Here is a 26,133-nt window from a genome sequence, read left to right on the forward strand (position 1 = left end):
AAAAAAAAATTGGCCAATATTGTTATTATCACACTAAAGAGTAGGCGACAAAAAAAAGATAAAACGATACTTTTATAATTAATATGTTATATCATATTAGTAATAAAAAATTTTCCCTCATTGTTACCGGACTTCCGTTTGAAATATAGATTTAGCATTTTGATGGTTATTTACAGTTTCAAAAAGAATTAATATTATTTGAGCTTGTTACAGTTTTGAGTCTTCAGATTAAGTTTTTTTTTTTTTTTTTTTGTGTAAATTCCGTTTTTACAGGCTTTTGGTATCGTTTTTCATTCCTTTGAAACAATATTCATAAATTCAATTTTCAATTATAAATAGAATATTTGCTTTTTGATAAAGTGTATGAATTTTCATATATAGAGCATGAAATTTAAATAAATATATATGCTTATGAATTTTATATGAAAGTACCTACACATAGATAGAAATTTGTTTTGTTTTTTTGCAAAAAATAAAAAAAAATTTCTTTGAATTTTTTGTTTTGTATTATTGAATTGATATAATTTTTTTTTTTAATGCAAAATTATAATTCTCTATAACTATTTAAAAATTTTTTTTAAACATTGTACAGTAAAAATAATAAATATTTTTTGCTATAGTATGTATTAAAATATAATAAACAATTTAACAAATTTTGTTTATAATTTTAGAAAAATGTTTTTTTAATTTATATATATTCAATAATAATTATTAAATACCCCAGAGTGATAAATTCAAAATTTAATCTTATCTTATATTGTCCACATATATATATATAGAATAGAATCAAATAATTGATTTTATTGCGAACTATGTATAAAGATAGTGATTTCCAAATCTATCAATTTTTAGTTATGTACGCTAATAAAAAAAAAAGTTTATCTCTTTTGATATTATTAAAAATTTACAGCAGATATTACATATATCACCCAAAAAAAAATCTTTTATTAAAAATTTTTTATTATTCTATCCAGTTTTTTTGCTCTCAAAAGTAGAATTAAAAAACGAACCTATTTTTTTTTTTAATTTAACTATTATAGAATATTTATTATTTCAATGTTGTTTTTTAACATTTTACCATCAGTGATCGTGCTACAAATATCTTAAAAATTTGCTTTTGAGATAAATTAAAAATTTTATTTATAAGCAAATGTTACATTACAAAAAAATACTTAATTTTATAATCATTAATTCAGTAAATTTAATAAATATTAATTTCTTACAAAGTAGGGGAATAGTGTCAGGGTTGGACACAGTTTTGGTTTTTTGTTTATAAATATTTTGTTTAGATAAATTCAGTCAATTGTGGTATATGGGTGGAAAGATCTACAAAAGAGGAACACTTTTGCTGTGGACCGTAAATTGATTGGTCCAAAATTAAAAAAGTTATAAACATTTAAAAAAAAAAAAATGTAGTCAGGGTTGGACTTTTCAGTCAGGGTTGGACACTTTTTGAAAATCGAAACGCATTATTGGTAAAAACCTAAAATAGCATTTGTAATGTTTTTTATTCTTATTTTTTCATGTTTATCTTTACTTATTGTTTACAAATTGTAAAGCTTCATGGGTTTAAAAAAGGAATGAACTCAAATTACAAAAAATAACGCTTTATTGTTCCAAATAACTCAATGAAATGATAAACAAAAATTATACAATTTAAGTATTATTTTTCTAATATCTTTGGCACAATTTTGCACTGAAATAGCAGTAAAATAAAATTTATTTATAAGTTGTGTCAATTTCATAATTAATATGGGTGTCCAACCCTAACTAGAAGCATCATTTTCGAATTGTGCTAACTATAACCAGACATGTGTCGCGATTCGATTTTTCACTTTTTTTCTTCTTAAATTATGTACCCCACAATACATTCAATAAGCTTACTTTGCCAAATTCTTGCTTTTTTTACACATTTTTTAGGTTTATTCATAAGTCAAACAAAACTTTTTTTGTCTCTTCGATTGCACCGAAGTCACAGGAGACGCTACTTTTGATTCTCCAAAAATGTAATGCCACAAAAAGTTAGGTTACATTACTAGAAGATTCGTCACGTACGCACACAGGTGGCGCTAGTGTTCTTATTTAAAAAAAAGCCAAGTGTCCAACCCTGACACTATTCCCCTACTTATTATTTCAAATGGTGATATATATATATTATATATATATATATATATCTTTGATCGCTACATCAAAAGCAAATTTAGATTATTCTCATTCTCAATCAATTCTCCGCGTAGCGCACGATTTGGTGTCTGAAACTTTAAAAAAAAATTTTTATCGAAATGATAAATATCAATATGTATTTTTGAAGATAAAGTGTCAAGAAATAAATATCCATGGTGGGCCGGACAAATTGTTTATAATTTTTTAATTTTTTAAACAAATTAAAAAAAATTTTTTTTTGCTTTTTGAATTCTATAAAATAGTTGAAATTTGATTTAAAATGTTAATGAAAATTTTTGGGGTAACTCACAAAAATATATATAGCGCGAACGTCAATTAAAAATTTTGATTTCGGTAATTTACGTAAATTTTCGAGGTAATTTATGGAAATTTATGCGGTAATTTATAGAAATTTGTATAACATTCATAAAAATATGTAAAACATAAATCACAATTAAAAATTTTAATTTTCGTAATTTACGGAAATTTCCGCGGTTAGAGTGCGCGCGTGTGATCAATTGTTTATATCTCAAAAACTTTAAAAGATCCCACTCTGAAAATTACATATTTTATAGAAAATTAGTCAAGCTTTCCATTGAGACAGTTAAAAAAAATTTTTTTAAATCCGATTTTGCCTCATATAAGGATTTCTAAATTAATACACAAACAAAAAATCTATTCCGGATCAATCCGTTTCATTTCGAAGTTTAATTTTAAATCTTTTCAATCCTGAAATTCCATTTCGAATCAATACGAATTTAAATTTTGTTCCTTTTAAATTATGAAATTTCATTCTGAATCAATCCGTTTTCAAGCCAATATAGGATAGATTTGGAATTAAATTTTAGTATTCTAAAGGATTAAAATTCAGTTTTGGAATGAACACAAATTGATTTAAAAGGAAAAAATAGAACTGAGCAGAATTAAAATTCAGTTTCAAAATGAAAGAAATTGATTCAGAAAAAATATTTTATTAACTTACATTAAAATGATAGGTAGAAACTTATTGGTTCAAACACGCAAATTTTTGAATGTCTCGAAATAATAAATTATTTAAAACTGATTAAAATTTATTTCATAATTTTCGTTAGGGATAATTTCCAATACGGTCTAAAATTGGTTCAGTATAATGTATGTCGAAATACATACTACAAACATTACTGAGCCAGAAGTGCCAATCAAATCGTCCCATTAATGTGCCAATATTAATACCCATGTTAAAAAAATTCCCCGGAAAGGGCCCTCTGGAAATTTCTGTGAAAATTCAGTACGAGAATTTCATAAAAATTCCATGAAATTTCCATAGAATTCCTATCAAGTTTCTACGAGATTTTCATGTAATTTTCAGTTATAAAAATTTTGCTAAATACAATTGCCGGTAACACAAAAAAAGTTTATGTAAATTCACAAATTTAGATATTTTGCTAATTTTGGGGCGCATGATTATTCCCCAAATTTCAATTTCATAATTTTCAAGACATCGAAATTCTTATCATAGAAATGTCATTCCACATAATTTTTATATTGCGAAATACCATTTAACATAATTTTTATTTTTTCGAATAATCATTTATTCTAATTTTCAAATAATTGAATTATCTATTGACATAATATTTATTTTGCCAAAAACTTCTTTAGCATAAACTTCATTCTTCCGAATGGTTATTTGTCACAATTATTAATTCTCCGAATGATTACATAACCTAAAATTCATTCATACTAATCGCCATTTAATATAATTTGCATGTTTTTGAGATGTCATTTTACATAATTTTTATATTTAGAAATAATCATTTATTCTAATTTTTAAATAATCAAATTACCTTTTAAAATAATTTTTATTTTGAAAAATGACCATTGGTTAGAAGTTTTAAATGTTCGAATTTCAATTATCTAGAATTTTCATCTAATCACATTTCTATTTAGTATAATTTTTACTGCTTCGAAATATTATTTTACATAAATTTCAATTTTCTAAACTTAATTTGTTATAATTGTTATTTTTCTAAAATTCACATAACCTAAAATTCACTGACACTATTTGCTATTTGACTTAATTCACAAAACACAGAAAATTTAAATGTCCTAAATTTTGTTTTGCCGATATATAATTTTTCATAATCTCTATTTCTTATAATAGTCACTGACATAAATTCCCTTTTTCGAATTTTCAAATAATACATGATCCAAACAATCGAAATTTCATTTCATCTAAAATATCGTGTCTTAGTTTTTAAGCAGTTGTTTCCCATCTGTGAGTGTTTTATATATTTTGATTAAAATTGTCGGTGAAGAAAATAAAGATTTTTTTTTGTTTATGTAGAATTTACATCTACTTTACCGACTATTTTAATCAAAAAATATAAAACACATAGATGGGAAACAACTGCTTAAAAACTAAGACGGGATATTTTAGGTAAAATGAAATTTCTGTTGATTGGATTATAATTTGAAAATTCGAAAATGGGAACTTATGTACAGCGACTATTATATGAAATAGAGATTATGAAAAATTATATATCGGCAAAATAAAATTTTAGGATATTTGAATTTTCTGCGTTTTGTGAATTATGTCAAATAGCAAATAGTGTCAGTGAATTTTAGGTTATGTGAATTTTAGAAAAATAACATTTATAACAAGTAAAGTTTAGAAAATTGAAATTTGTATAAAATAATATTTCGAAGCAGTAAAAATTATACTAAATGGAAATGTGATTAGATGAAAATTCTAGATAATTGAAATTCGAACATTTAAAACTTCTAACCAATGGTCATTTGTCAAAATAAAAATTATGTTAAAAGGTAATATGATTATTTAAAAATTAGAATAAATGATTATTCGAAAAAATAAAAATTGTGTTAAAAGTTATTTCGAAATATAAAAATTATGTGAAATGACATTTCAAAAACATGCAAATTATATTAAATGGCGATTAGTATGAATGAATTTTAGGTTATGTAATCATTCGGAGAATTAATAATTGTGACAAATAACCATTAGGAAGAATGAAGTTTATGCTAAAGAAGTTTTTGGCAAAATAAATATTATGTCAATAGATAATTCTATTATTTAAAAATTAGAATAAATGATTATTCGAAAAAATAAAAATTATGTTAAATGGTATTTCGCAATATAAAAATTATGTGGAATGACATTTCTATTATAAGAATTTTTTCTGTATTTTATTAAAACTCTCTGTATTGACTTAAATGAATCAAATATTAAATTTATTTAGCAATAAATACATAATTTATATGATAAGTAATAATAAAGCTATACATGAACATGCAGTCATTTTGATCACCGAATCCTTATAGAAAGTTTACTATGACACGTGGACGTCTAATCAACATTTAATATTTTTCAAACGTTCTTTAGAATCTGGTGAAACATGAATTTTTTTAGTGTTGAGTTCAAGACTCTTAAATTTTAGATACGCAGCATGTTTTGTTCTGGGGACTTGTTAATTAAAAAAAAATTCTTTAAAATTTCAAGTTACCTATAGGTTAAAAATTCGCAAAATATCTTGTGAATTTACATAAACTTTTTTTTTTGTCACGCAATTATTGTATTCAGAAATAATGTTCACGTATTTGAAGAATATTTTTGTCTTATATAAGTTATTAAACAATTTTTATAGATTTAATTTCTTTATGAATTTTAGTAAAAATTTAATTTTTTATAAGCGGTAATGCGGTAATGAATAATATTATATTAATAATATTGTTAATAGGTTTTTAAAAAATTAAATTTTTTTATTTTGTGTTATTAATTATTAATACGTAATTAATACATTGTTTATTTACATTACTTTGGCATATATACATTTTCAGTTTTCTCAGGCATAGCTTATCAAAATGTATTTCCTTTTACATTCACATGTCAGCGTGTAGAATAGTGGTTAGTGAATCGAACTTCAGTACGTTAGAGATTAAGGTGTTCGATTCCCGCCAGAGTTAGAAATTTGAATATAATTATCAATTTGCGTTTTATATCAGAACATATGCTACACATGTATAATGAATTAATTAATATGACAATTTTTTTTATTTTTGACAATACTGTGCTTCTAATGCCGTTAATGATTAACACCTCGACAATTAACCCATAGTATTTTCTGCCAAGCCCAAGAGTTGGTGTTTTTTCATATGCTTTTACTATTTTTTTTTTGTTCTTTTTATTATTTCGTTGTAGAAAGTGTTTTCTTAAAAAAAATATTTATTTAATGTAAATATAATTATTTCTATTCTACCTACAATTAATATTAAATAACTATAAACAAAAGTGGGACTAGAATTGATATTAAACTAATCTTCATTACAGTTTCAGAGGAATTGCATCCATCTTCGTCACATTGCTTACAGAAATCTTTATTTGACTCGTTACATTTTGGTGGTTCCGTTTCTTGGGCACATCCTTTTTTTATAACTTTCTTATTGTTGTCTGGAAAAACAAAATTAACATTTTATATAAAATTTTATAATGCTTTTTTAAACTCAACACAAAAGTTTGCGGCGTATTTTTAGTAAGCTTGCAAATGGAAGATTCCCAACCTTGCCATAATCGTATGTGAGACTTTCATTAAAATCTTGAAAACTTACTACAAGCTGGCCGCAAGCTTTTGTGATATTTTTATATGTATATATATATGAATAGAAATGAAGATTGTCGTTTTTATTTTGATGTTAACACAATATTATCTTTCTTTCCTAACACGATGGTAGCAAAAAAAGTAGTACGGTAAATCAGACAGACGTCAGGCACTTTTAAATTTTAAATACCAACAAATCCATAAGAGACAGAAACAAATTTGATTGTTACTAAACATGTTTCATATCATCATAAATAATCTTAGGCTTTGTAAGTGAAGACAAATATTTTTTTCTAAGTTTTTGAAAGTGTCCAACTACTGTCTTTTTTACTTGTTTCTTAGAAAATTTTTTTAACGAATAAAAAATTGGTCTTTGCACATATCGTTCATTTCGAGGGGGAATTTACTCAGGTAGTCAAGTGTACACTCATCCTGTAATACTCGTGTAATACCTGGTGATACCGTGTAATACCTTGTAATAATGCCGTATTACGGTGCTGTAATAACGCAAAAATCTCTGTAATACCGTGTAATACTCTGTAATAACGTGTAATACTTAGTAATACGGGTAATATGAGGTGTAATACCGGTAGTCAAGTGTACACATTTTTAACTAGTAAATTCCCCATCGGTTCACTTAGTGGTTTTGTATATAAAATTGTAAGGAAAAATCGCACGTGTAAGAAATTGAAAACTATCTTGATTGTATTTTTACAACAGTATTAATTGAAAAGAATTCTTTAACATGAACATAATTTCTAATACATCCAAAAAAGTTTTAAAAATTTGAAGAAAAAGTTTTATCTTTACCATAAATTGTGTAACAGGCAAAACCATCCTTTGCCCGAAATATGGATCGAACAAAACTACTTTGACGGTTCATAGCAGTAGTAGTAATACTTGGTTCAGTTGTTGTTGTACTTGGTTCCGTAGTAGTGGTAGTTGGTTCCGTTGTTGTAGTACTTGGTTCCGTTGTAGTTGTAGTTGGTTCCGTGGTTGTTGTAGTTGGTTCTAAAGTTGTTGTAGTACTTGGTTCGGTTGTAGTTGTAGTTGGTTCCGTAGTAGTGGTAGTTGTTTCCGTTGTAGTTGTAGTTGGCTCCGTTGTTGTAGTACTTGGTTCCGTAGTAGTGGTAGTTGGTTCCGTTGTTGTAGTACTTGGTTCCGTTGTAGTTGTCGTTGGCTCCGTTGTTGTAGTACTTGGTTCCGTGGTTGTTGTAGTTGGTTCTAAAGTTGTTGTAGTACTTGGTTCTAAAGTTGTTGTAGTTGGTTCCGTTGTTGTAGTACTTGGTTCCGTTGTTGTAGTAGTGGGTTCCGTAGTAATGGTAGTTGGTTTAGTTGTTGTACTTGGTTCTAATGTTGTTGTACTTGGTTCTAATGTTGTTGTAGTTGGTTCCGTTGTTGTAGTTGGTTCCGTTGTTGTAGTACTTGGTTCAGTTGTTGTAGTAGTGGGTTCCGTAGTAGTTGTAGTTTGTTCCGTGGTTGTAGTACTTGATTCGCTTGTAGTTGTAGTTGGTTCCGCTGTTGTAGTACTTGGTTCCGTTGTAGTTGTAGATGGTTCCGTTGTAGTTGTAGTTGTAGTTGGTTCCGTGGTTGTAGTACTAGCTTCGGTTGTAGTTGTAGTTGGTTCCGCTGTTGTAGTACTTGGTTCCGTTGTAGTTGTAGTTGGTTCCGTAGTAGTGGTAGTTGGTTCCGTTGTTGTAGTACTTGGTTCCGTTGTAGTTGTCGTTGGCTCCGTTGTTGTAGTACTTGGTTCCGTTGTAGTTGTAGTTGGTTCCGTGGTTGTTGTAGTTGGTTCTAAAGTTGTTGTAGTACTTGGTTCGGTTGTAGTTGTACTTGGTTCCGTAGTAGTGGTAGTTGGTTCCGTTGTTGTAGTACTTGGTTCCGTTGTAGTTGTAGTTGGTTCCGTGGTTGTAGTACTTGGTTCCGTAGTAGTGGTAGTTGGTTCCGTTGTTGTAGTACTTGGTTCCGTTGTAGTTGTCGTTGGCTCCGTTGTTGTAGTACTTGGTTCCGTTGTAGTTGTAGTTGGTTCCGTGGTTGTTGTAGTTGGTTCTAAAGTTGTTGTAGTACTTGGTTCGGTTGTAGTTGTACTTGGTTCCGTAGTAGTGGTAGTTGGTTCAGTTGTTGTACTTGGTTCTAAAGTTGTTGTAGTTGGTTCCGTTGTTGTAGTACTTGGTTCTAAAGTTGTTGTAGTTGGTTCCGTTGTTGTAGTACTTGGTTCCGTTGTAGTTGTAGTTGCTTCCGTTGTTGTAGTACTTGGTTCCGTAGTAGTGGTAGTTGGTTCCGTTGTTGTAGTACTTGGTTCCGTAGTAGTGGTAGTTGGTTCTGTTGTTGTAGTACTTGGTTCGGTAGTAGTTGTAGTTGGTTCCGTGGTTGTAGTACTTGCTTCGGTTGTAGTTGTAGTTGGTTCCGCTGTTGTAGTACTTGGTTCCGTTGTAGTTGTAGTTGGTTCCGTTGTAGTTGTAGTTGGTTCCGTGGTTGTAGTACTTGCTTCGGTTGTAGTTGTAGTTGGTTCCGCTGTTGTAGTACTTGGTTCCGTTGTAGTTGTAGTTGGTTCCGTGGTTGTAGTACTTGGTTCGGTAGTAGTGGTAGTTGGTTCCGTTGTTGTAGTACTTGGTTCCGTTGTAGTTGTCGTTGGCTCCGTTGTTGTAGTACTTGGTTCCGTTGTAGTTGGTTCCGTGGTTGTTGTAGTTGGTTCACTTGTTGTAGTAGTGGGTTCCGTAGTAGTGGTAGTTGGTTCCGTTGTTGTAGTACTTTGTTCCGTTGTAGTTGGTTCCGTGGTTGTAGTACTTGCTTCGGTTGTAGTTGTAGTTGGTTCCGCTGTTGTAGTACTTGGTTCCGTTGTAGTTGTAGTTGGTTCCGTGGTTGTAGTACTTGGTTCCGTAGTAGTGGTAGTTGGTTCCGTTGTTGTAGTACTTGGTTCCGTTGTAGTTGTCGTTGGCTCCGTTGTTGTAGTACTTGGTTCCGTTGTAGTTGTAGTTGGTTCCGTGGTTGTTGTAGTTGGTTCACTTGTTGTAGTAGTGGGTTCCGTAGTAGTGGTAGTTGGTTCCGTTGTTGTAGTACTTTGTTCCGTTGTAGTTGTAGTTGGTTCCGTGGTTGTAGTACTTGCTTCGGTTGTAGTTGTACTTGGTTCGGTTGTAGTTGTAGTTGGTTCCATAGTAGTGGTAGTTGTTTCCGTTGTAGTTGTAGTTGGTTCCGTGATTGTAGTACTTGCTTCGGTTGTAGTTGTAGTTGGTTCCGCTGTTGTAGTACTTGGTTCCGTTGTAGTTGTAGTTGGTTCCGTGGTTGTAGTACTTGGTTCCGTAGTAGTGGTAGTTGGTTCCGTTGTTGTAGTACTTGGTTCCGTTGTAGTTGTCGTTGGCTCCGTTGTTGTAGTACTTGGTTCCGTTGTAGTTGTAGTTGGTTCCGTGGTTGTTGTAGTTGGTTCAGTTGTTGTAGTAGTGGGTTCCGTAGTAGTGGTAGTTGGTTCCGTTGTTGTAGTACTTTGTTCCGTTGTAGTTGGTTCCGTGGTTGTAGTACTTGGTTCCATTGTTGTTGATGGAACTGCACATACTTCCTTTGTTTCCTTACAATTTCCTGTCTCGTCAATACTACAAACATAACATTTTAAACAGGAACCTGCAAGAACAAAATTTCCAATATCAATGGTCAAATACAATTTGAATACAAGTCATATTAAATGAGTTGAATATTATTAATGAGTTTATTCGCTTCTTTTTTCGTATTGTATTTTCCCAAAATTTCTTTTTTTATAACATTTTTTAGAAGAATTGATAGAATTTTACAATAAAATAAGTTTTTTCAGTTTTAAATGATTTCTAATTCTGTTAAATTTTCATCATAGAAAAATAAATTTTTGTTTGTGAACTATAACCTTTTTGAAAAAGCTCAATTAAAAAATCATAAATAAATTAATTTATTTACATGTTTTGTACAATTCTGAAATTTTGCGATCTTAAAATTATTTTTTTTTTTAAATATTTATTGTTGTTGAAAAATTTAAAAACATACCTTGATTAAATAGTGTGAATAATAAAATACCAAGAAATATTTTTTCTTTTAAACTATATCTTTGTTTTAACATCATGATATTGATGAACAAGAAAACTTATGAATTTAAAATTTATATATATATAAAATATGTTAATGTTCATGAAATTATCCTAATTTTTTAAATGAATAATATTTAAAATTTTGACAATTACTGCCGGAAATTTATGGAAGCGCACACTAACACCTCTGATAATGAACTAATCAGTTCTCTAAGTAGAATCCACATGATAGCATATAAGCAGTATGAAAAATTGACCAATATTTTCATTATCACTGCAGAGTAGGCGACAAAATGAGATAATACTTTTAATTAATATGAAACAACATAATTATTAATAATTAAACTTGTACACTCATACCGTGACCGAACTTATAAATAGAAATCTTTTTTAAATTTAAGGCTTTTTTTATTTTTCTTCATAGTTACTTATTGTGCACTTTCAGAGTTGTTTCTTAAACTCTATTTTCATAGGTTTTGTTTTTTATTTCCTTGAAACTCATGTTCATAAATTCTATTTTCAATAAAATTGAGAAAAAAATATTGACAACAAAACATTTTGGTTATAATATACGTGAAATTAATTTTGTTGAACGAAAGTTTGGTTGTGCCAACTAAAGTTTAATTGGGGCAACGAAAATTTTGTTGATGCAAAAAAAAAATTTTGGTTTTTTTTTCTCAGTGAAGAAAAAAATATTTGTGCTTTTTGATAAAATACATAAATTTTTATGTACAACATATAGGTTTTGATGTTTGTTTTCTTTTTGCAAAAAAATTTCTCCTGTGTTTTTTTATGTTTATTATTATTGAATAAAATATTTCTTTTAGGAAAAATATTAATTTTTATGACTATTTAAAAATTTTTAAATATCATCGTAATGAAAACAAATATTCACAATCTTTGATAACACCTCAAAATTTAGCAAATTTTTCTTAATTCAATTACTAGGGTTTTAAATTTAAAAAGTGTGCCTTATTAACGGTTACTGTTATTATCATTACTTTTTTGAAGGTTCTTTTATGAAATCTTATCTTACATTGTCCACTTACACTAAAAAATAATCGATTTCATTGCCAACTATGTGATTAAAGATTTCCTTAATCACTTAATATATATTTACTGTCTTTAAGCAAACATAAAAAAAATTCTTTGTCTTTTTTGTCCACAAATAATAATCAGAAGAAAAAATGTGCAATATACTTTTGAAGTTTTAGCTCTGATACTACGCCGTTTAAAGTTAAAAAAAATATAGATAAGCAACAATGCTAACATTGTTGCTTTCGTATCTTTTTTACTTTTGACTGTGAAGATTATTTTTCATTTAGATAAAAATTGCCCAAAATTTTAAAAATTAAATTTTTATTGTTCACATATTTTTAAGTACGATATATCATAATGATATAATGGATATAATGTTACGTTTTTGCAACATTATCATGATTTGAATATCAAATATCAGCGTCATATTAAAATTTTATGTCTATTATGTTGGCATCGTTACATTTTTATTTTTCCAAACTAATGATTATAGTAAAAGATAAATAGGATTGAAGTATATAGAAGATTGAATTATAAGACAATATTTTGAAAATATAAATAATTTTATTTTTAAATTAAAATTTTTTAAATTATTTTTAAAAATACAAAAAATAATTTTCTTAAATTGTTCTTGTTCTTTGGTAATAAATTTAAAAATATATGTTTTTTTCAGCACTCCAGACATCATCGAGATTTTTCGTCCACTTTGACGAACATAAGAACCACAAGCCATCCAGATTATCACCAAGATGACTCGAGTTCACCATCATCTTTGGTGTTACACGAGGATATTATTAATCATAGTAAGTCTCATTAGCTTATCTTTTTTTTAACTAAAAATTCTATTTTATTTTTGTTAAATTTGAAAAAAAAACTTTTTACATATAAAAATTTAAAAATTTTTTTTTATTTATTTGAGTTAATTAAATGGCATTTATTTCAAATACAAAAATTCCTGATCCAAATACAGTTTATTTAATTCAAATAAAAATTATTTGGTTCAATTAAATATTTATTTGATAATAGTCAAGTACCTAACTAATTATTCGAATTAAATAAATTTTTTTTAATGCAATTTAAACAAATTTTTTAATTTTTCCATTTTTCAATAATGTTTATTAAAAATGATAAAATATAATTTTTCTAATAATATGCTTATTTGTGCTGCAAAAATTTTTTTGAAAAAATAATAATTAGGTCTCAAATTTAAAACAATTTTTAACTTTGAAATATTCAAAGATTTTTTTTCAAGGACAATTCTTTTTTTTTTTTTTTTTTTTTTTTTTGCTGAATTGCCCTATAGTCGAGTACAAAAAGAAACAATCATATCAGTTTGGAAAATTCATAAATTTTTCAAAATAAATTAATTTAAAATTTTAAAAAACAAAATTTTTTTATCCGGAAAAATTCAAAACTTATTTTTTTTCAAAAACAAATTTGAATCCTAATTATTATTTTTTCAAAAAAATGTTTCCAAGTACAATTAGCACATATTTGGCCCAAAAAATGTTTTTTTTTTATAAAAAAGCACAAAATGGCGTTGCTACCTTTTTTACTTGACTATTTCGAAAAATGGCTGTTTTTTCTTTCTGTTTGGAAGATAATATTGTATTTTGTGAGATGAAAGAAATTTTTGAAAATGAAATAATAAAAGTTTGACTCGCGCGGGAAATAGAAGTGTATATATATATAGGAATTCTGACGGGTTGGGTTTTGGGGGCAAAAAGGGGACATCTGGTAGTCAGTAGTGGATCGCGAAATTCAATATCAGACTTCAGAATTAGCATAGAGATCGACTTCGAGGCAGTGGTACCAACCTCTTTTTCTAGAACTGGCCTCCTCTATAACCTCGAATCCGTTTTACTTTGCCCTCACTTGCCGATCTCGTTTTCTTTTTTTTATATATATATATAGATCGTCTTACTCATAAACCGCGCCAATTGAATTTTTGCCCCCTCTGTATCGAAGGGAAAAATCGATTTCCGCTCCTCCTTGCTTTTTCGGTTTCTTTTTCTCCATTTTACCTCCATATTCCAAGCAGAAAACTTCACAGATATTGATAAGGTTCGATTGAAGGAGAAGGAGATAATATTTATGCCTTTTCCATCATATATATATATATCGAAGGAGATCAATTTTCTAACTCTCGCAACTTTAGAATATTATAACCATCTCGAAAATTCATTACAAATAAGAAAATATCCCATTTACGGAAAAATTTTTGTTGCAACTCATTTTGATTTGGGTATTGAATTGAGTAAACAAAATATTTTCTGATTTCTAGGTTGGCAGCATTTGTAGAGTGTGATTTTGTATTACAATTATTTTTTCTAATATTTCAACAATATCAGAAAGATTTTTTTTATCAGTACGAATATTTAGGGGTAAACGGTACAGTGATTGCCAGTATATAAGCAAAAAGGGGATATATTTATACAAATTACAAATGTTTAATTATCGAAATGAGAAATGAAACCATTTGTAAAGGAATTAAAATATTCCATTACTCTGAAAATAATAATGAATTGTTTATTTAATATTAGTATAAATTTAAAAAAAATAAAAAAATCTTCACATGACAGAAAAAATAGTGATTGTCATTATTTTTACAGTGATTTTACACAGTAAAAACAAAGTCTTAAACCGTTTACACCTTAAATTAAGCCCATATATTTTGCATAAGTCTGTCCTTTTTTAATTGGTCTGACTCCGTTTACACCTTAAATTCAGCCTCAAAAATAGGCTGAAATCAAGATTTCTTTTTTAGTGTGTACAATGATTGCACACTAGACATAAAATAGTAATGTAAATTATAAATTTTGCATAATTTATTAAAGAATGAATATAATTTGAAATTAATAAAGAAGAAGTAATTTTTAAAATAATTTTCTTTTATTAACAATAATAAGATTCATTAAATATGACTTTTAAGTGTAAATAATACTATTAACCTAAAAAATTGGTAAAATTGTCGAATCTGACTCAATTGTAAAAATAAAAATTATTTTTGGCTATTTTGATTTGAATGAATACATGATTTTGAAGTTTTTCATTGCTTAAAGAAGCATATACGAAACACGTTTTTTTACTTTCGGCATTTTTTCGATAGCCTAAAATCATACTTCATATTAAAAAATTGTTAATAAAATATTACAAATCATTCTAATACATGCTGCGGCTCTAATTACATCTTTATTTTAAAAAATTAATTCACCAAATATGAAAAAACGTCCAAAAATTGAAAATACTTATCTCAAAAAAGTATTGAAAATTAACGGTTAATCACTGAAAAATGACATAATAACCAAAAATTAAACATTGCCCGGGGAGAGCAATGACTGTTATTTGTTATTAATTGCAAGATAGTAGTTGTTCTCTATAATTTTTGGTAAATCGAGTCAAATTACGTTAAAACAAATTTTTTTACTTATTAAACTTATTTTCATGCATATAATTAAAAAATAATAATGATATGTATAATTTTTTCGTTAAAAAGTCAAAGAAAGTATCACCACTAACCTTGCAAATTTACAACTAAATTGACAAAATTTTAAAGAGCTAAGGACACTGTTCTCGAAAAGCGCTATTATTTTCATAATAGTGAGTCGAAGAATAAAAATCTTTTTACACTATTAGCAGAATATTCTGTAGAATTTATATAAATAAATAAAACAAAATATTATATGTAAATTTCGTTATTATTTCTGTTTGTAATGTAATGGTGTCAATCACTGTGAGGGAGGCAACAACTGTACCGCTTACCCCTAGTCATTTTTAAGTGAAAAATATTAATTATTTATTTAGATGTTAATTAATTTTATAAATTTTGAAATTTAGTGCTACTATTTAAGTTGGCAGTACCGTTTCTGTTGTCAAAACATATGTTTTCATTTTTCTAACTTAAAAACATATTTCCTTATTTATTATTTTATTACTTCATTACAAGCAGTTTTCAATCGAATACATTGAGCCTAGCATTTTATTTACATTTGGTAATTATATTTCATGCATTTGTGCAAAATTATTCGTTATTTCCCAATATTTTACATTACAGATATTACAGATTTTTTTGCGTTATTACAGCACCGTAATAACGCATTATTACACGTTATTACACGTTATTACACAAGTATTACAGGAAGAGTGTACACTTGACTACCTGAGTAAATTCCCCCTCGCATTAAACTAATTTTCTATATTACAGAGTATTAATTACTTCACTGAATTTATATTATTTGTTCGAATTTTAATTTGTCAAAATTTTTTTTTCAAATTTTCATTTAACAGAATAGCCATTTTTAAACGAATTTTTATTTAGAAAAATTCCATTAAATAGAAATTTCTTTTAGAAGAATATTTGTTTGAATTATTATTTGACAAATTCTGAAAAATAATAATTCAATCAAATAGAAATTCTGTGAAGTAAATGTTTTGTTACATAAAAATTATATAAAAAATTTTATAGAAATAAACTTTTTTTAAATTATATTTTGTGTTATATCCTTTAAATATAAAATTGTTTTCATTTAAAGTTTCTTTTTTTATTTTCATTTAATTTCAATAAATATAAAATTTTCAAGTTTCATATTAAATTTGGTGAGAATATTTAATAAAAAAAAAATTTTCTTTTAAATTTATTTCTAAAGAAGCCAAATGTATGTAGGAAATAAATTTCTTTCATCTTCTAAGCCGTCTCATCTAGCACGACTTCTAGGCAAATAGTATAAACAGGTTTTTGGAAAAATAAAAATTATGAATAATACTAATTCTCTACAATAATAATATTATGAGAAATGATTATACTGTAAATTGAAAATTACAAAAAAAATGTTCTTTCGAAGTTAAAAAATTCTGTCAAATAATAATTCGAAAGTATTTTTATTATATAATCTGACGATTCGAATTCAAAAAATTATAGTCAATTCCTTTTAGATAATATCAATTTTCGAAAAAATAAAAATTCGAAAAAAAAAATTTTAGGGTTTTATCATGCGCCTCGAGCAGCCAATATAAAAATATAAGAATCTTGATTTATTTTTCGATTTCCTAGAAAGTTATTGAAAAATTGCAGATAAAGAAAATTTAATATTAATTCCGCTGTTATACATCATATAGTTAACAATGAAATATTAAAAAGCATTGCAATATTTAAATTAATATACCATAAAAAATTAAAATAATCAATTATAATTATAATTTTATATTAATTTCAAATTCCGGTAAGATAAATTTGTAATTGCATTATTAAAAGTTTTATTTAACATTTTTTTCAAATCTATTTGCTTTTTAATATATTCAAATTAGTTTTTAAGAACATTAGATTTTTCTAAATCCCAATTAAATTCAAAAAATTAATTTTTTTAATATAAAACATTGATAAGTACTTCAACCAATAAGTTAAAAATTAAATTTTTTTTTTTTTTTTTGTGAGAAGTTATTATAATTAAAATCATGAAAATAACAAAAAATTATATTTTTTATATATTAATAATTAAAAATTCTCAATAGTTAAAACGTGTAAAATGAATAAAAATTAAGTTTTTAAATCCAAAAAAATTGCAAAAATAAAAAAAAAATTTTCCTTCGAGCCGGATTTGAACCAGCGACCTATGGATAACCATTTTTAAAATTGCCAACTACAGTCCACCGCTCTACCAACTGAGCTATCGAAGGCTGTTATGAATCATATCGATTTGCTCAAACGGCATCGATAGTTTAAGATGCTGACGTCACATTTAGACCCACTTACCTTTTACTCTTCTCCATCACTTATATATTATACATTAGCAATTGTATATCGTGTGCGTGAAGTTTTAATTTATTTCATTTTCAGCGTTCAATAATATGTTATAGCATACTAAGCACATTCTATCTTCACAAACTGATTGGTATAATTTTTATTTTACATTGTTTCGATTTCCCTAAATAATTAATTATACAACATTTATTATTTTATTATATTAATTATTTATTTTCTAATTATTCAATTTATTGACATAAATAAGTGTGTATTCGATTTAAAAAATTTAATTTACAGTAATAATTATAAGCAGTATATTAAATTTATTTTTTATTATAATTATTATTTTTGTTTTTATTATTCTAAAATTATAATTTTTATAAATTATATAAATATAAATATTATATAAATTATAAATGTTTTTAGTTTTTGAGCAAAGTTATAAATATTTTAAAAAAAAATTTTTTAATCTTGATTTCAATTTCGAAATTATCTTTAAATTATGATTTTTATTGCATTTTATCTTTTTGCTTTGATAGAAATCTATTACCACTTCACTTATGTACTTTGTACAAAGATATAGCTACCATTTTTATTTTTTCTATGAAAATTATATATAATAATTTATCATTAAACATAACAGAATCAATGATTCATAGACTTGAAGAAAAATTTTAGATAAGAATTTACAATATACATAATTACAAAAATCAGGGGAACTTGGGGATTTAAAAAAAAAATCTACAACAATCACGATATGCTGACATTTATGACACATTTATGATCAACGATTGGAAATCAATTTTTATTTAATTAACACGTAAAATTAGAAAATTGTTTATTTAAAACAATACTTTTTTATAATTTGGTGATTAATAAAATGTATACAAGAAATATTTTATAGGCAAAAAATATTATAGAATTTTTCGGGACGCATGATTATGTTCTAAAAAAATTATAAGTTGGAATTTTTATTTTATGGAATTTCATTTTTCATAATTATTTTTGAGCCGAATTTTGATTTGTTCGAATTATTATTTTGCAGAATTTTCATCAAAATGATTTTCTATATTATAGAATTTTTATATAACCAAAAATTCACTTCTCAGAATTTTTATTTATTCGAATTTTTATTTGTCAGAATTTTTATTTACTCGAATTTTCATTTAACATAATAGGCATTTTAAAGAATTTTTATTGGTTAAAATTATTTTCTTATTATTATTAAAATTGGTTCTAATTATAATTTGATATAATTTCCATATAACCGATTTTTCATACTACTGAATTTTAAATTAATTGAAAAATCATTTAAGGTATTAGTCGCGTAAAATCATTTTCGTCAGATATTTTTTAAATTTTGCATGAGTGTTTCTGACATAATTATCTACAAAATAAGACCAATCCCATCGATTTTGACCGTTCCTAAGCTTTAAAATTTCATTTCAAAGTTGATACTTTTTACATGGACGGAGCACCTAATGCATGTAAGGAATTTGCTTTATAATTATTTAAATGAAAACCAGTCGTCAGATTTTAAAATAAAACTACCACATAATACATTCTCATGAAACGAATGCATACAAAAAAACTGAAATTTTTTGACCGTACCAAACTATAAATATATTAGGAGAAAGTTAACAAAATTTTAAATTATATGAAGTTCCACTGCTGGAAAGCAGTAAACTTGGCAACGCTGTAGCGCGCGAATGCATACAAAATTCAAAATCATGCAAAGTACACAGTTAGAAAGTAGGAATATCTCATAGAGTAGAATAAAAAAATAATATATTTAAAATTTCACAACATAGATTAGTATTAAATAATTACGACAAAAACAGCTAAACACTTTTTGTGACTCTAACATTCAGTAGCACTGGTACATTCAGATTGCGACGTTGCCGCGATCAAAACTTTAGTTCTACACGTGCGAGAACGCGGCGCTCTGAGTGAAAATTACCTGTACCCTTCAAAAAGTTTGACTCAGAACTATACCTCTTGCTAAGCACAGACTGAGTCAGACTCAAAACAAACTTTTGGTTAGAGCCGGCGCGCGACTAATACCTTAACAGAATTTCTAATTGATATAGAATTTTCATTTGACCGAAATTGCAAATGGCCGAACAAACAATCGATAGAAAGATTTTGGCGCGATTTTTAAAATCAACCAATTACAATTTTATAGATAATTTTTGATTAGTTGATTTTAAAAATCGCGCCAAAATCTTTCTATCAATTGTTTGTTCGGCCATTTGCAATTTCGGACAAATAAAAATTCTGTCAATTAGAAATTCTGTTAAATGATTTTTCGGTTAATTTAAAATTCTGTCATATGAAAAATTGGTTATTATTTGCGAAAATTACATCAAATAATAATTCGTACAAATGAAAATTTACATGAAAAAAAATTCTATGCAATGAAATTCTACCCAATAAAAATTCTTTAAAATGCCCATTATGTTAAATTAAAATTCAAGTAAATAAAAATTCTGACAAATTAAAATTCGGCTCAAAAGTAATTATAACAAATGAAATTCTATAAAATGAAAATTCTAACTAATGATTTTTAGAACATAATTATGCGTCCCAATTTTTCATTTTAAAAAATTATTTCTTTAAAAATCATTTATCAAAAACGTTGTGTACTTTAACTTCGTCAATAATCGAGAAATGTTTCTTCAAAGAAACTAAAAAATTAAATATTAAAATTGTTTTAATATTTCTTAAATGTAGTTAAAAAATAAAATAACTATAGGGTCAGTTAGGGTAAATGGGGACAAGAGGTTTTGGAGCTTCATTTACAGTTTTAAAATTAAGTTCAACGCCAATATTTTAACCTCAGATCACCTGTTTTGAGTATTTCCAAGCTATTATCTTGACAATTGACAGCAAGATAAAAAAAGTTATCGCTCAATGCATAAAAACTTGAAAATCAAAGTCAAACAGTTTCAGTATTTTGTCTCGCATTTGAAAAAAAACAGACTTAAAAATCATACCAAATTTTTTTCTTATTCCTTATGACTCCTGTAACAAAAAATCACTTGAATTTTTGATTTTTATCAATTTGGTTAATAATGACTATAGCTGTCCCCATTTACCCTGAGTTTTCAAATTTTTTGGGTAAATGAGGACAGCTTGTCATTATTAACCAAATTAACAAAAATCAAAAATTCAAGTGAATTTCTGTTATAGGAGTCATAAGGAATAAGAAAAAAATTTGGTATGTTTTTTAAGTCTGTTTTTTTCAAATGCAAGACAAAATACTGAAATAAAAAAAAATTTCAATTGCTTTAACTATCATATATCTACTACAAATTTTTTAAAAGTTTTTTCATCCCTTAATACAGTAATATATACTTAAGGAAACTTTTTTCTTAAAACTTTCTTAGAAACTGTGCTGTCCCCATTTACCCCAAATTTTATGAAATTTTCTAAATTTTGGGGTAAATGGGGACAGTCAGTTTCATGCGTTTAAAGCTTATCTAAAAATTTTTCTGCTGCATAAAACTAATCCTCGGAATGTAAATAACAACTTAAAAAAATAAACCCGTAAATATTACCTTTTAAAGGAAGAAACTTACGTAATTTTTGAAAAATAGCGATTTTGTCCCCATTTACCCCAATTGACCCTATACAACAAAAGTATCCAACAAAATTAAAATTAACTTTGAAAATGGACTTTTCTCACAACCGAAGTTATTGTAATTTAAACAAATTTTTAATGTAGTCACGCTAATTTAAAAATTTAATTTTACAAAATTGTTTTGATTTTATTAATTAATTAATAGAGGGGAATAGTGTCAGGGTTGGACACTTGGCTTTTTTTAAATAAGAACACTAGCGCCACCTATGTGCGTACGTGACGAATCTTCTAGTAGTGTAACCTAACTTTTTGTGGCATTACATTTTTGGAGAATCAAAAGTAGCGTCTCCTGTGACTTCGGTGCAATCGAAGAGACATAAAAAGTTTTGTTTGACTTGTGAATAAACCTAAAAAATGTGTAAAAAAAAGCAAGAATTCGGCAAGGTAAGCTTATTGAATGTATTGTGGGGTACATAAATTAAGAAGAAAAAAAGTGAAAAATCGAATCGCGACACATGACTGGTTATGGTTAGCACAATTCGAAAATGATGCTTCTAGTTAGGGTTGGACACCCATATTAATTATGAATTTGACACAATTTATAAATAAATTTTATTTTATTGATATTTCAGTGCAAAATTGTGCCAAAGATATTAGAAAAATAATACTTAAATTGTGTAAATTTTGTTCATCATTTCATTGAGTTATTTGGAACAATAAAGCGTTATTTTTTGTAATTTGAGTTCATTCCTTTTTTAAACCCATGAAGCTTTACAATTTGTAAACAATAAGTAAAGATAAACATGAAAAAATAAGAATAATAAACATTACAAATGTTATTTTACGTTTTTATCAATAATGCGTTTCGATTTTCAAAAAGTGTCCAACCCTGACTGAAAAGTCCAACCCTGACTAGATTTTTTTTTAAATGTTTATAACTTTTTTAATTTTGGACCAATCAATTTACGGTCCACAGCAAAAGTGTTCCTCTTTTGTAGATCTTTCCACCCATATACCACAATTGACTGAATTTATCTAAACAAAATATTTATAAACAAAAAACCAAAACTGTGTCCAACCCTGACACTATTCCCCGATATGTCTAGAAAATAAAAATAAAAGGGGGGAAAAAGAAATACAAAGGGTCCTTTAAAAAAAAAATCCAAAAATTGTTTTGATTTTCAAAGAAAGAGGAAAATTTTTTTATTTTTGCACCATTTGAAAGGGTAGAAAAAAACTTTTCGAAAATTTTTTTTCATCCTTTTTATACAATATAGTTATGATTTTCCAAAAAACCGAATGTTCATATTTTTGCTATTTTAGATCACTTCAGAAATTTTGTCCCATATAAATTTAAAAGTTGTTTTACACTCGTGGAATGAAAAATAGAAACGAATTTTTGCGAAAATGAAATGTTTCTTATATTTTTGGGAAATAGTTTTGGCACCTATTCAAGCACTGTTTACATTTAATTTTGACAATTGCATTTTTCTCTTTTCACAGAGTCGTGCCTAGAAAAATATTGCGGAGCTGGAAGAGAATGCCAAATTTCGCCGGATGGAGGAGTCACTCTCTGCGTGTGTGCAACGAGATGTGCAAGGCGTCACAAACCCGTTTGCGGTAGCGATGGAAAAATCTATGCCAACCATTGTGAATTACATAGGGCGGCTTGTAACAAGGGTGTTCCATTAACTGCCAGCAGGCTCATGCGATGTCTTCATCGGGGTAAGTAAATTATAACATAGAAAAAATTAAATATTGCAATAATTTTAATAATTGTCAAGTGATAACATAACCTCTATACACTGAGAAAAAAATATTTGAGTTGATATAGCATAAAATGTTATTTTGGTTAATATAATTGTGCGACCAAAATTTTTTTTTCGTCAACAGAATTTTGGTTGTCCACAGTTAAACATTAATTCGTATAACCAAACTTTGGTTGACACAACCAAAATAATAAAAACAAAATATGAAATTTTGTTGGAGAATGGAGGTTCTAACATAACCTCAAAACTGAAAAATGGTTTTCAACGCAAATAAAAATTTAATAACAATTTGTTTCAAACAATTTTAGAAGTTTTATTTAAATAATTTTTGGGAACAAATTATGTTGAGTTAAAATATTTGTTAAAATAATAATTTTTAAAAAAATTATTTTGACTTTCAAAACAGATTATTTTTATCCAATTTTTGTAAAGAATAATATCTTTTTTTATTAACTGAAACATTCTCTACGATTGTAAAATTTTTTTAATTATAAAAATATGTTGATAAAAAATTATATAATAAATAGCATTTTTATTGTCTTTAAATTTTTAACAACATACACTTTTAAATATGGAAAAAAAATTGTTTAATATTCTACGTTATCAAAATTTTAAGAAATCTATTTTTGCCGATTTTAAAAATTAACAATAAAATAATTAATCAAGGAAAATATGTGAATTTTCTTTAAAATAACGATTACTAGAAAAAAATACAGTAATTGTTTAAAAAAAATATAATATTATTTTTAAAAACAAAAAAAAACATTCCTTCGAGCCGGATTTGAACCAGCGACCTATGGATAACCATTCTTTTAAATTGCCAACTACAGTCCACCGCTCTACCAACTGAGCTATCGAAGGCTGATGAGAATTTATTTTTTTCTCTGTCAAAGTGCATCAGAAATTGATAACGATGACCTCATTTTTATTATACAGATACTCCTTTCTCTTCACAGTAAACTTGGTTGTATCTTTTTCTATTGCAACGTTTTGATGCACATAAGTTATATCAAAAAGAGATCGTTTTGTGTATCATTTTTAGAAATGATACACGAAACGGTCTCATTTTTTGATGCAAAAAAATTAATCAATTTATATCAATCATGGCCGAATTGAATCGACTCAAAATTAAACGAATTTTTTTCAGATATTTTGGTAATAGTACAATTGCGGAGACCATTTCACTATTTAATTTGAAAATGAAAATAACAGAAAATCAAAGACAATGTGCAATTCGATAATTAAAAAGTGACAGCTTATAAACATAACCTAAAATGCATGAGAAAAAATTTGTCGATAAAATCAATATAGCCGAGCTTTTTAGAAGGTAGATGGCAGCACTCATCTATTTTCTTTCTTTAAATTTTTTCTGAATCGTTTTTATAAAAAGCAAAACTGCCATCTACCTTCTAAAAAGCTCGGCTATATTGATTTTATCGACAAATTTTTTCTCATGCATTTTAGGTTATGTTTATAAGCTGTCACTTTTTAATTATCGAATTGCACATTGTCTTTGATTTTCTGTTATTTTCATTTTCAAATTAAATAGTGAAATGGTCTCCGCAATTGTACTATTACCAAAATATCTGAAAAAAATTCGTTTAATTTTGAGTCGATTCAATTCGGCCATGATTGATTAAATTTTTGCATCAAAAAATGAGACTGTTTCGTGTATCATTTCTAAAAATGATTCACAAGACGATCTCTTTTTGATATAACTTATGTGCATCAAAACGTTGCAAAGATTTGATGCAATTTTTGGTCTCAATTTGATACTTTTAGGAAAACTGTGTTTTACTCATTTGTCATCAACAGGTCATATTTATCTTAATATTTAAAATTTAATTAAAAACTAATTATTTCTCAATAAATAATCAACTAATCCTTAACTTCCATCATCCAAACGGAAATTTAAAGTCACTTAAAGTATTTCTCCGGCAAATCGATTTTCGCTAGAATTTTTTTAAACTCTGAGAAAATGTTCCTTTTTATGTACTTTATAAGTGGTATAAAAAAACCCAGTACCCCTTGCCATGCTAAAAACTGAGAAATCTGGGTTCAAAGTTGCACCAGTTAACATAGAATTCCTAATCTGAACATGCAAAACTCATACATTTTATTGAATTATTTAAAAAGTTATCGATAAATATTTTTTAAAAACGAGTATATTGTAGAATGGAGTTAATAGAATAAGATAAAAAAAAGTTTTAGTAGTGGTATCCATGCTAATTTTTGAATTACAACGTTTTGAAGTAGAAAAGTTAGGTTATCTATTGATATTTCAAGAGAGTCAAGTATAAGAGAAAACACGACAGTGAAGTGAGCTGTTGATTAGTATAAACTAGTCGCAAGGAACTGAGCACCACTGGAGCCGGAGATATTCCTTAATAACATCTGTTTAAAAAATCATTTTTTTTCCAAATAAACTGAAAAATTACTCTCTAAATTTGAATTAGCTAAAATTTCACTCTTTGAATCAGCGAATAAAGTTTTCACTGCAAATCAGTGGATACAGCTAATAAAATAGCGAAACACGAATCGGCGAACGTCGGTCATTTTCGTCGGAAGATAAATTTATTTTTAAAATGGAGTATTCCGCTGATTGAAATAGTTGTTAGTCGCTGATTCGCAGCTGCATACTTATACCTTTTTCAATCAGCGACTACTCGCTGCAAATCAGTGTATTTTAGCTGATTCAAATTTAGAGAGTAAGAATTATAATAATTGCTCGAATAATTGAATGCGAAATAAATGTAAATTAGTAAAAATTTTAACTAATTTGTGTCATTGATTAACTTTTTAATATGTATTAGTGCAAATTAGGTAAATTTTTTAATATTTTCTCATTAGGGTGTACTTCGAAAAAATAAAAAAAAACATAAAATAAAAACTGAAGGAAAAAAAGTACAAAAACATTCCTTCGAGCCGGATTTGAACCAGCGACCTATGGATAACCATTCTTTTTAAATTGCCAACTACAGTCCACCGCTCTACCAACTGAGCTATCGAAGGCTGATGAAAATTTATTTTTTTCTCTCTCAAACTGCATCAAAAATTAATGACGATGACCTCATTTTTACTATAGATATACTCCTTTCTCTTTTGCTTATTTATCATTAACAGACTGCATTCTTTTAAATATACCAAAATTTAATTTTTAAAACTACAATTATTTCTCAACAAAACAATTAAACATTTT

The 26,133-nt window shown here is 26.9% G+C and overlaps 2 protein-coding genes and 3 non-coding genes across 6 annotated transcripts in view; 1 reads left to right on the forward strand and 4 right to left on the reverse strand.

The window, feature by feature from the left end:
* Window positions 1-5,364: 5,364 nt before the first annotated feature.
* LOC127277652 (mucin-2-like) lies at window positions 5,365-11,007 on the reverse strand. Of its 2 annotated transcripts, none has more exons than XM_051298953.1 (3): window positions 10,958-11,007; window positions 7,566-10,370; window positions 5,365-6,607 (listed from the first exon to the last, which is right to left on the reverse strand). In XM_051298953.1, the coding sequence occupies exons 2-3, from the start codon at window positions 10,279-10,281 to the stop codon at window positions 6,429-6,431; spliced, it is 2,895 nt and encodes a 964-aa protein (XP_051154910.1). In that variant the 5' UTR covers window positions 10,282-10,370; window positions 10,958-11,007; the 3' UTR covers window positions 5,365-6,428. The 2 variants fall into 2 exon arrangements, with proteins under 2 accessions (XP_051154910.1, XP_051154909.1); XM_051298952.1 differs by having other exon boundaries at window positions 10,764-11,006.
* Window positions 11,008-12,325: 1,318 nt separating this feature from the next.
* LOC127277623 (follistatin-related protein 5-like) overlaps window positions 12,326-26,133 on the forward strand; it is a 69,665-nt gene continuing 55,857 nt past the window's right edge. The window contains exons 1-3 of the mRNA XM_051298910.1: window positions 12,326-12,334; window positions 12,516-12,645; window positions 22,669-22,890. Of these exons, the coding sequence (XP_051154867.1) occupies window positions 12,326-12,334; window positions 12,516-12,645; window positions 22,669-22,890 (361 nt within the window). The remainder of the gene's footprint in view (window positions 12,335-12,515; window positions 12,646-22,668; window positions 22,891-26,133) is intronic.
* On the reverse strand, window positions 17,422-17,515 carry Trnay-gua (transfer RNA tyrosine (anticodon GUA)). The gene is made up of 2 exons: window positions 17,479-17,515; window positions 17,422-17,457 (listed from the first exon to the last, which is right to left on the reverse strand). It is a non-coding gene; the product is annotated as a tRNA-Tyr (tRNA).
* Window positions 23,701-23,795, reverse strand: Trnay-gua (transfer RNA tyrosine (anticodon GUA)). Its single transcript has 2 exons — window positions 23,759-23,795; window positions 23,701-23,736 (listed from the first exon to the last, which is right to left on the reverse strand). It is a non-coding gene; the product is annotated as a tRNA-Tyr (tRNA).
* Window positions 25,851-25,946, reverse strand: Trnay-gua (transfer RNA tyrosine (anticodon GUA)). The gene is made up of 2 exons: window positions 25,910-25,946; window positions 25,851-25,886 (listed from the first exon to the last, which is right to left on the reverse strand). It is a non-coding gene; the product is annotated as a tRNA-Tyr (tRNA).

Source organism: Leptopilina boulardi, unplaced genomic scaffold, assembly GCF_019393585.1.
Source record: "Leptopilina boulardi isolate dan_hultmark-lab unplaced genomic scaffold, ZJU_Lbou_2.1 LbouV2_172, whole genome shotgun sequence".
NCBI lineage: Eukaryota > Metazoa > Arthropoda > Insecta > Hymenoptera > Figitidae > Leptopilina > Leptopilina boulardi.

Coding starts and splice junctions, on each gene's coding strand:
- LOC127277652 (XM_051298952.1), bottom strand. CDS start 10,839: ATGATGTTAAAACAAAGATATAGTTTAAAAGAAAAAATATTTCTTGGT. Junction 10,371..10,763: donor ATTCACACTATTTAATCAAG/GTATGTTTTTAA, acceptor TTGTTCTTGCAG/GTTCCTGTTTAAAATGTTAT. Junction 6,608..7,565: donor TGCCTGTTACACAATTTATG/GTAAAGATAAAA, acceptor TTGTTTTTCCAG/ACAACAATAAGAAAGTTATA.